General features: G+C 28.9%; 1 protein-coding gene across 1 annotated transcript in view; it reads left to right on the top strand.

The window, feature by feature from the left end:
* The window catches only part of LOC113375551, a 344885-nt gene that overhangs the window by 312490 nt on the left and 19983 nt on the right, over positions 1–12412 (top strand). The window contains exons 5-9 of the mRNA XM_026615483.1: positions 6685–6743; positions 7217–8531; positions 9247–9532; positions 10006–10521; positions 11339–11464. Coding sequence (XP_026471268.1) covers positions 6685–6743; positions 7217–8531; positions 9247–9532; positions 10006–10521; positions 11339–11464 — 2302 coding nt within the window. The remainder of the gene's footprint in view (positions 1–6684; positions 6744–7216; positions 8532–9246; positions 9533–10005; positions 10522–11338; positions 11465–12412) is intronic.

Here is a 12412-nt window from a genome sequence, read left to right as displayed (position 1 = left end):
ATCAAAATTTGGTTAATATTCGCGTGTATTATAAATGATGTATTTTATTGATTTTTATGGTGAACATAACAGTGGCAATATTTTAAATTAGGACTGAATTGGCCTGTGTATTTAATGATATAGATAGAATCTATCTATCTGATAGATTATATATAGGGAGAGCGGAGGTTAAAGGTCCACGGGTGAGAAGGTCCTCCACCGATGTCTCAAAAATAAGTAAAATTGAAGATTTTTAACAAGAATATTTGAAAGTAGAGAGAAAAATGTGTATTACCAGCATAGACCTTATATTGCTGATCTTATACTGTAGTGTATATATATATATATATATATATATATATATATACAAGTTTAATGTAAGGTCTATGCTTACCAGCCAACTTACGATGTCGCTTTCGGGAGGTAAACAGCAATGTTAGAAAATTGAGAGTTTCTGTAGTCGTGAGCACTGTAGTTTAGTTTACGATACTTTAATATAATTTTTAAGTTTACATTATTTAAATGTTTTATAAGTTATTTTAAGTTAGATTCAACAGTTTTTTTTTATAAAACCTCTAAAAACGCTTATATTTGGGTAGCGTAAAAATGACCATCTGACCTTTACCATGGCAAAGACGTAAACAATATGAAATAGTAAATAAAAAAGTAAATTAAGCATAAAAAAGCATTTTTACAAGAGATAAGGTAAATAAATAGTTATTCTAACTTTGCTGATGATTATTTCTGACAAAATACCATAGAAATTTATATTTTGCGTTGATTGAATGATGTAGCTATTATATATTCTGTTTCTGGTGTAGCTGTTTTCCCCTGACTGTTTTTTTTTACCCCGCCAATGGAGTAAAAAGGACAAGGTTACAAATTAACAAAAACAGATTTTTACAATGATGGACTAGCTGAGAATTTTACTGAACTTAGTCAGATAGTTGTCTGTTTGATATGCGTTATTGATTACTGATTGGTTTGATTTTCACAATTAGACCTGTGTGCCTCTCCCTCCAGATATATATATATATATATATATATATATATATATATATATTTATTTTCAGTGAATTACTTTTTGTTCTAAATGAAGCGTTTGATAAACATTTGCTAGTGCTATTTGTGTATGTTACACATGACATTGTGTACATCACTTATAAATTTCAACTTTGGATACAATTTATAGTATCCAGAGTTGAAATTTATTTAGGATGTACACAATGTCATGTGTGACATATGACATATAACATATATGTCAAAACGTTTTGCAATGAAGATTTTGATATTTCTTTGATTTTTATCTGATGTAACTGCCTTCAAGGATTTGCACACACACGCACACAAATAAATAAATATTTTGGCAATGATTTTATGTGATTGAGTACGTATATATTTTAGTTAATTATGTTATTTTTTATTTTTATTTTTATTATAAAAGTCATTTTTATAAATTTTTCCTAGTTTGAACCATTCTTACTGAACGATTGCATATACTTTTTGTTAGAAATTTTTTATTAGATATTTCCTACTTATTATAAAAATGTTGCTTCAAAGTAATTTTTATTTTACATCTGTTAATTTATGGTTCTCGCGTTGCTATTGACTCTGAACTTATCGAAAACTATGTTTGATATTTATCATATCTTTTATTATATGCAACATTTAATTGATTTGTTATCAACATTATTTATTTCATTAAAACTAAGGTTGATTTTTAGGATAATGATTTGTCTTAGTTTCTTAATGTTATATTTATAATTGTTTAGAACTATCAACATGTCTAATTTTATCTAAATAAAATGATCTCTGATTTTAATAAAATAGAAAATATCATAATAATTTCAATGTATTTGGAAAATCACTCATTCAAATTTTTCATTGTTAATGGGGAAGGGTTTGTTAAGTTAATGAATAACTTGTGCATAGTACATTAATTTCATTTAACTATGAATAATACGTCATGTAAAGTTTTAATTAATATGAAACTATTGATGTTTCTTATCTCACCTCTTTCTTATCGTATTGCGGTCATTTCAGATCGTAATAAGCGCTAATAGTTGAATATATAATGATGCAGTGTAACCGGTGTTTGATTCCATGAAAAATAAATAATGTTCGTAACATGTATCATATATTAAACAAAACTTTTGTGGGACAGCACTTTCAAAACTAAATTTAATTTGTTAAAATAGGTTGATTCCAAAACGCTTGACAATTAATTTTTTATACATGGGTCATATTATAGTTGCCTATGATTATAGAATACATTTTATTAAAAATAGAAATGATTATTTTTGAATTGTGAATATTATCAAAAATAATTTATTTTTAATTGGCCCATTTAAAAAATTTATATTTTACAATTAACCAAAGGGTATTTTAGATTTATAAAATGGCAGAGTGTTCCATACATCATTATCCAAGCATTTTCACAAACATTTGTATTTGTCTACGCATGTTATTACGCCTAATAATTATTTTGAGCAAATAGAAATAAATACACCTTAAAATTACTTGAACACTGCCTAATTGTTTTGTTGCTTTAATAGCAATTAAATCAATTAGATATTTCTGAAATACTGCATATTAATTTGTACCGTATAGTGAATTCGTGTTCAACTGTTTTGATACGAGTGTCGTCCTTAAACGACATCCACTCGACAATACAAGTGTCGTCCGTGGACGATATATTCTCTGTCAGTCTTTGCTTTAATATGAGTTAAACTATCAGTAATTCTAACTTTTATTGTAATGTTTGTTTATTAGAAGCCCAATTTTTAATTATTCAGCACATTTTTATTTTCTGTTCCGTACAGCAGCGGCACTCCTGCGGAAAACACTTTCGTAGCGAAAGGGTTAATAGTGTTTACATGTCTAGTATCAAGTGTGGTTGTATTCATAACCTTGTTTCTAAAAGTTAAGCTGGCATAGAAATCAAACTAAAACGCTTATTCCGAACAAAACTATCTGATACGGATCTATTAAGCATTCGAATTGATTGCAAAGGTTCAGAAAATAAAAAAGGTTGTCTATATTGAGTGTGCAAAACATGTTTTCTAATATATTTTTTACCGCTGAACTCCGCAAAATCTAAAGCAAAATTGGGGGTTAAACTGTAAAAAACGGAGAAAAATTTAAAAAAAATGACAAAATCTCCGGCCTTGATATTTTTCTACGTGGTAATTGAAATCTTATAATTCGCAACGGATTTCTGCAATGATTTTTTTCATCTCTGTTGAGTATTTTTTTGTAGCTTTCAGCAGTAACTTGCAAACATATATCTAATATTATTTTTCTCAGATAAATGCAAATGTTTGCAAATTATCTAGAGGCAATCGGGTAAACATAGACTAGAAAAAAACATGATATACCTGGCATTAAATTGCAACAAAAAATCTGCCATACTAACGTTAGCTAACTAACTAGCCGTATATATATATATATATATATATATATATATATATATTATATATACATATATATATATTTATATATATATGTATATATATATATATACAGTAAAACTTCGTTAAGACGTTTTTCAGGGGACGTGACCAAAAACGCGACTTATGCGAGAATGTGGAATGCGGGTTTTATAACGCAGGGACCTGCGTCAAGTGCCAAAATATGGTAAAAATCGTATTAAGCATGATCGTCTTCGCGGGGTACTATTGTATTATATATACATATATGCTGTCTGGTGTACAGATTTCAATAACAAAAAAATATTAACAGGCTAAGATAGAATAGTTAACAGGCTTTTTAAAACGGAATTCAAACACAATAGGACACTTCTGACCTCACAAATCTAATAAACACATCTTTATTGATTGACGGCGCAAATGGTTTGTTGATTAACACTTCGACGTTCCAAATCTCTCGCAATTATAGACTTACCTGTTTGTAACTGTTCTTTATCCTCGCGACGCTACTCCCGGCGTCGTCTGAGGTCGGCAACCTTTTATAGGCGTGCTGTAAAGAATCCTGCACGTCTGGGTTTTATCACCCTTTTGCTTCGCTTTGAGTATAGTAAAACTATTGGACGGGCATAGCACTTGTTTGAAGTAAAGTAAAAAAGATCATTATGACGATTTAGTAGCAGGACGATGGTTAGTCATGTTAATTTTGAAATCCTAATTAAATACAATACTTATTATGATGAATATATATATATATATATATATATATATATATATATATTGTGAGTAGTACTGTCCTAGGGCAGGTCCGTGCGTTGAGTTAAACTCCAACTCGAATTAGGAAAGAATAGTGTGAGAGAGATTTATATATATGCACAATAGTATGAAGGATTTTTGTAACAGATCGTTGATTTTCTATAAAAATATTATAAAAAGCATTTATAAACTACAATTATTTTCAAAGTTAATTATTAATAATTATAAGCAACAAACGATAAGATTTACATTTCATTCAATATGCGATGGTAAATCTTTACAAATATTAAAAAAATAACAATTATTTTTATGAAAATCAAAATTATCAATTATGATTTACTGCTATTACTTAATTAATAAAATTTTATTATATATTATATTATAGTTAAATACATTTCTAAAAAAATTTTGGGATTTTCCGTGGGTATGTGGGTAACTAGTTGGAGCTGGCTTTCTAGGTTTGATTACGATTACGTTCTAGGTTTGATTACCACCTCGGACTTTCTGATGTTCAGCAGTAGTGACTTTGGTTTTCGCTTGGAAGTACCAAGTAGATGGAAATATGTTTTCAAATAAAAATTGCGATTCTTTGGCATCAAATTTAAAGTCATCACTATCAAAGTAATTATAATAATAAAAATATATCAAATATAGACAGACAAACCGTTGACTTCTGAAGTAAGCTTCTTAAGTTTTAATTGCTGTATATAATATATATATATATATATATATATATATATATATATATATTTATATATTAGGGTGGTCCTTAATATGGTCATTTTCGAATTTCCTTGCTCCCAGGGGCTCAAATGGTTCCAAATTGATAAAAAACAATTATCTGAATGTTTTAGCTCTTAATATTATCGTTTAGATAGAGCGCAATTCAATCAAACTTCGTATGGAAAGAGCATGGAAAATTTTTTGAAAATTTAAAAAAAAATGTTTTAGGTATAACTTAGCGACAAATGAATGAGTTTAATTCATTCATTTGTTCGCTAAATCACATCTAAAAAAACATTTTTAAAATTTTTGAAAATTTTTCCATGCTATTTCCATACAAAACTTTGATTATTATAACCTAAACTTTGTTCAATATATATATATATATATATATATATATATATATAATATAATGAACACAAACTTTCTTGTTAAAACCCTTAAAATAGATTATTATTAAACATGAGGCAAAAAATTCGAAATGTGATGGTATATTTTGAACGTTAAGATATACCTAAAATTGTTATCATCGACAAGATTTGAAATGGTCTTAATTGAACTCATAATATGCATTAGTACATATATGGCTAAAACATACAGTTAATGAGTTAATTTTGCTATTAGCAGGTTGCTTGCACCTGTTTCAAACGCATTTACTTAGCCATCGCTAGTGTCCAATTGGTGCACTTACAGTTCTTACTTACACATGTATCGAAAGTTTTGCCAAAGCATCGACTATAAGGTCATTGTCACCACTGAATTCCGTGGAGAATTATATAAGAGTACAATAACGGTCTTTGAATTAATGTATTATACATGACTCGTAAGTATTGTCGAAAACGCTGGATTCATTCCATTTGTTACGGTTTTGTAAAATATCGATATCGAGAGCAACCCTAAAAATTCGTTATTTGGTACGTGCTAAGCCAATGTAAAGTAATAAGAATATGAAATCATTAACCGTTATTAATATGTCTTCTTGTTTAAGTAAAGAAGTAACAAAAAAAATCTACATAGTATTAGTTAAAATATATGATGGACATAGCGAAACAATTAACAAACAAATCCTTATTTAGTATTTATATTATACTTCAACAACAACAATTTATATTTATTAACCAAATAAAATGTACATACGCAAGATTTATGACTTCAAAGCATTTGCCAATTTTTTTTATGAAGCTTGAAACAGCTGCGTATGCCTTGCTAAACTATTTATTAAAAAATAGAATTTATAAATAATGGTGAAGATGTTATAGTGCCTACAATTTTTTTAAAGATCATAATTATTTCTTTGTCTAATATTTATATGATCACTGGAAATTATAAACAAAACTATGTGTATAATATTATAGGCCTACGACAAATTATAAAAATTAAGTGAAGTTTGCTTGCTATTCGTTTGTGATTTTAACTTTAGTCATAAAATAATTTAAAATGATTAAATTAAGAATAATAGTACCTATTTATTAATATGAAACATTATTTATCTATACATATTATTATTTCTTACGCTTAGTTAATCAAAAAAAAAATAATTTTAGATCATCTTATTTGGCTGCATATCTAATTTTTACTATAAATATTTCTATGTATAAACATTTCTAATGCTACTTTTTTACATGCAGTTATTTTGTTCATTCTTCTTTTTTTACAATTTATGTTAAATATACATCATCAAATTACTAGAAAAAAACTGATATTATAGTTTTATTAGTATGTAGAATGCGCATAATACATTATATTTATGTGTATGTATAGTGAAGTATTTTTTAGTAATATAAAAATTAATTTATTTCAGTGCGTTTGCGTTGTTTACTTTTCAAATTCGGTGCAATGCAGACCTCCAACATCTTTACAGTAAGTACTTTTCAAATATTAAATATATTAATACATATAGAATAGAGCTATTACTAAAAGTTGTAAATAATTTATTTTTACATGAAAACACAGAATTATAATACTTATAGCTTATTTACACCTGTAACAAATTGTCTGTGATACGCTTTAACCATGTTTTAACATTCTAATAATTGTTCATGCTTATCTTATTAATACCTATAACAATATCAGTACATAATATTCAAACATATGTATTCATTAGTGTTTATTTGTTGAATTTATATAGAACATTGTGTTGTGTAAAAAGAATACTCTTGAAGACAATGTGAAGACGTTATTTGATGAAGGTAAGACATTTTTAGACTATTCCAAATTTTACTCATACATACATGTTAATCATTTTTTTGTAAATAATACAAAAATAATTTTAAGAACATAATATAGTTATTCAATAATTCAGAATCAAAAAAACTTTTTCTGTATTGTTACAGAATTGAAAAGCAGATAATAATTGAGTTGCCCGATGAGCTTGTGAATTCTGAACAACAGCAAAACGATGCCCATGTGATGGATGAAATAGTTAAAAATTTCATTTTGAATGAACAAAAAAATATGGAAACGAATGAGCAAAAAAATGAGGAAAAGAATAACAATGCTAAAACATACGTGAACGCAATGAGTGTTACTGATGTCGTAGTTTCTGCTTTGCCAGATACGGTAGGTGGAAGTTCTAGAGAAGGCGACTTAGAATTGATACCGCATGATAAAGTGATAAGCACAAGAAGCGAGATTTCACCTGAACATGTTATACTCATTAGCCCTTTAATTAATCGTTTACTAAATAAGCAAGCTCTTCCTGAACCACAAATTACCAATATATTTAAATCAGACAATAAGAAGTCCCAAATTAATAATCTTCAACATTTTGACATGGACAACACTGTATACAATATTCATCACTTAATGAGGAACAAATTATCACAGTTTAACAGCGGACTCTTGCCTCAAGGTGTGATTTCGAATAACAAAATTACAACAAAACGACGTATGAAATTGCCTTTGATTTACTATAGTCCATTCATTAGCGATGATCAAATTTTGGATTTACCAAGCGATTTTGAGAATCTTGCAGGTTTTAATCCAAATGATTGTTGTGGTGAGAGTCCGTCGCAACAAAGTGATGTGTTGGACAGAATTAGCAGGGGAATGAAATTCGATCAGGCAAACAAACCGAAAGCAAATTCGAAGATGCTCAGACACGATATCTCGGGAAAGAGATTAAATGATAAATTCAATGCCGAAATGGATACGGAAGAGGTAGATGCTGATATTATTATGGAGAACATATCTCTAAATGGGCCTGCGGCAAATTATCGTTCCGATGGGCATAGCCAACACGGTTATAAATATAATGAGCTTCCTGAATTGCGAATCAGTAATCCATTTGAAAGAACCACTCCTGCTCCACCGCCCGTGCTCAACAATGATGGTATTTACATCAATAAGTTAAAAATTCGAAAGGGCGGTATTGCTATAGCTGGCCCGAATGGCGTTGCAACCGCAGGGAGCGGCGGAACAGCTATTGTGGGACCCGGAGGTTTAGCCTACACAAAACCTAACGGTCTTGCTGTTGCCGGACCCGGGGCACGTGTCATTTCCGTCCCCAGTTCGACAAACTTACATGAATTCTTCAAGAATGTTGACACTTTGGCTCAAGGCAGAAGTAATGCTGGCGACTTTCCCATTCCTGAAGGTGCGCGTATCGTAGCTCTCGGACCAATTATTTATTACAACAAGGATGACAATGTCTAGAAAACACTATCGTATTTAGAAATAGAGACTGGTGATTCTATTTATTGTTATAATTTAAGAGTTAAGTTTTATTTATGTTTCACCTTATTTAAAATACTTCCCGGATTGAGAAGTAGTAATATTTATAAGATATGTTAACATTTTTCTGCATGTATGTTATTACTATATAAATTTAACAAACAAGCATTAGAAAATTGGATAAATAACAGATTATTGTTTGGACTATAAAATACATATAACAAAAAAATAATTTCAATGTGAATGATGCATGGCCGCATGAATTCGAAGGCATTAGGTATTAAGTAGATGAAATGAATGAATAATCACATGTTTACAGTTTTATAAATAATTAATATCTGTTGACAGATTTTCGTACTATTGGGATATCAAAAAATGGCTTCCGACTTTTGCTCGTACTCCCGTGTATAAATTTTATAAACAGAACCAACATGATTCATCCAATTTTCAAACCGAAATATTACTGCAACCCTATTATGATTTGTTAATGCATCCAATGCAACGAGTTGAGAATAAAATCGAACACTACAATAGCAAATCTGATGCACCAGATATGCCAACTATACCAGAATATTTAATGCAAATGGGAAATATAAATATGAAGGAAAATATATCAAAGAAAAAATTTTCTGAAATGACGAATCAACTAATAAATAATAATTCATCCAATGCCAACAGAAATTTGAATCAGAAATTGATTACTACTATGATGATAAAAGGTTTGACTGACGACTCGAGAAGTAATATCGTGAAAAGACCATCTGAACAATTAGTTTTGAATCCTAACATAAGAAATGATGCTTTTATTGATCTTATTTTGGAACCTTCTGCTACTTCAGTAGCTGGTCCTTACGGCAAGGCAATAGCGATGCCTATATCAAGAGCATTTTTGAAACAGGGTCATAATACTAGAATTCAATTTAGGCCTAGTTCAGTTGCAATTGTCGGACCAGGAGGTATAGCGCACGCTGAATCTGATCTTGACATTGATTATATTGATGAATAGAACTCAGAACACATAGAACTAAATTTAAATTGGATTAGGAGCTAGATTTGGAGCATTTTTTTTTATTTTGTAGGTGTTTAATTATTAGAATAATTTACTTTTTCACTTGTTTTATTTTAGTTCTTTAACCAAATAATTAGTATTACAAATTGTGATATAATTTTGTATGTATATAAGTTCTTTGTACAAATAGAAATAAATTGTTTTACAGATATTTCAGTTTTTTTTTAATTTATTCTATATAAGCTAAATTTAATTACGGACATTATTATATCATTATTTCAATTGAATCTCAATGTTAATTTTATCAGTATTCAGTTCTATATGGCATCTATAATTTTAGAAAGGTAGGTAATTTACGGAATACCGAAGCATAAAATTAAAACTTTAAAATATTATTTTTTTGCAGACCGGAGCATAGAGGAGCTGACGATGTGATAGAACTATCTTATTATGGAGGTGCTAAAGGTCAAGTTCTACAAATAAAAACTTCGCCTGATGGATCTGTTATAAGTGAAATCGTCAAGCAACAAAATGTAGACAACTTAGAATTGAATGACTATAGGCCACATTTACCAATACGCGTGAATTCTCTTCTGCCTTCGGCGGTCGAAAAAGATAAATATAATTTTGCTCAAAACCTTAACTCTATTCAGTTATCAGCTAAAAAATTAGTAGATTTACAGCAAAAGGTGAAGCATTCTGGCTATTTATCTGATGAACAACAGAAGATTTATGCAGAAAATTTAGAAGTAATTGGTAATTCTGCTCAGAAATTGGTCAATGCAGAAATAAGCGCAACGAAACTCGCTGGAGAATCCAATCTGATGGATTCTGATGAAACGGTAAAGCATCCTAACAGAAATCACAAAGAACATGATACTGATGAAAACAGCGATGATAGTGTACATGTAAATAGTCCTCCAGATGATGCATCAGTTGCTGAAGCTAAACCCGTGGGTAAGTCAAAAGAAAATGTATGCAATAAGTGTAAAAAAGAGGAAAATATTTCTTTAAATATATGATTAGGGTGATATGAATTTCAAAATGCATTTTATAGAGTTTTATTGCTTTGGCTATCCGATAGGTATATACAGATTTTACACTTTATATAGTATAATAATATTGATAGTTTTGACAATTCTTATAAGATTTACATTGAACACTTATTTGATCCATTTTGCGTGTTTGCACGTGTTTTTAATATTTAAGCGAAACTGAAAATTAGTTTATTTTTAGTTGGAGAGATTAAAATGTTGAAATTAGTTTGTTGTGGTGTATTAATCGTATGTTTTTTATTAGATTCTAAATTCTATATTTATTTTAATATTTTTTAAGGCATCTGTTAAGACATACATAACGGTGAATATGAGAACGGTGAGAGCCCTCACAGTTAACTTGTTAAAGATAGAAAAAAACAGGATATAAAATCTTTAGAAAATTCAAATTTACAAAAAAAAACAAGATTTTCTTAAATACTAAAACTTTCGAAAATGCAGTGTTTTAAAAATCTGTTTTATCAAATTATTTGCACCATAAGTTCTAGCAATTAGTCACAAAGCGAATTTCACAATAGTCATATATTATATAAATACTTCACGTTATTTTAAAAAAATCTGAATTAGCTTGTATTCAATATTCTATAATAAATAAAATAGGTATTGAATGAAGACAGAGATTTTACATATAAATTGTACTTTCATCAGCAAATAATTTAGCAGTCTCAATGTAATTTCTATTCCTACCATCGGTAAATTGATTGCCTGTCATATTTTAGGACTCGCTATCGCTGGTGTCGGCGGCGTGGCTTCTTCGAAGCCAGTAGCAACGGCTATAGTCGGCCCGGGAGGTTTGGCCGTGGCGAAGCCGGTGGCCACAGCAATAGCTGGCGTTTCGCCTTCGGAAGTTGCCGGGCTAGGTATACCTTATCCTGGCAAAAAGACAAGTTCGCATGGAAAACTTTTCAATAATGAATAAATATTTGAAAACTGACGAAGTGAATGTCATGAAAGAAAAAAAAATTTAAAGCACGTCGATTCATGTACGTGTAATTTTTTTAAACCTATTCAACTTTCAAAAATAGTTTTTGATAAAAAGTTTTGTCAGGTTCTGATCATTTCTTGCTCTCTTTAATTTGGTATTTCTGTGGTATGATTAATATTGCGTTATTAAATTTATTTATTTTTATAAATATTAAATTTATATTAGGAAAAACTACAATATTGGTGATATTAATTTAGGTAACATAAAAACAAACGTTTAGGGCATGTACTTACTATTAGTCTAGCAAACCAAGTTTTAATAATGGTAGTTTTTCGGAAATCCTCGGGGTTATGTATACGTTAGGATGATCACTATTTCTTATGCTATGGACTGATGGTAGAATTATTTATATATATAAAATAATAAATAATAAATTCTATTTTTCAATTTGTTTACTTTCATTAGTTTGTTAGTGTAACTTATATGTTTTATTTTATGCAATACAAAAAAAATTATTTAATAACTATGTAATTCTATGCAATTTATATTTATTATTATAGTTATTATAAAATTTATATTTACTTCCTTGGCTTTTACTTGCTTAATAATTTCGAAAAGCAAGATTTTTTAATAGCAAATGAGGAATAATATAAAATTGAAAACGAAGTAAGCTAATTCCATATCTTTATTTAATATGTATAAGATGATAAAAAATAACTATAAAAATAGTGGAATTTATACGGCTGCTACAAAATTATATTAAGAAACTGAGATTTGACATTCAAAGTGACAATAAATATTTGCAAATGTTTTTTTATAACTGCAAATTTATATTATTTTACGGATTGATTGCTTATTGCAAAACATA

Source organism: Ctenocephalides felis, unplaced genomic scaffold, assembly GCF_003426905.1.
Source record: "Ctenocephalides felis isolate EL2017-DRISC unplaced genomic scaffold, ASM342690v1 CF-g0.4_SCAFFOLD_01886, whole genome shotgun sequence".
Lineage (NCBI taxonomy): Eukaryota > Metazoa > Arthropoda > Insecta > Siphonaptera > Pulicidae > Ctenocephalides > Ctenocephalides felis.
This window is presented reverse-complemented; position numbering and strand designations above follow the sequence as displayed.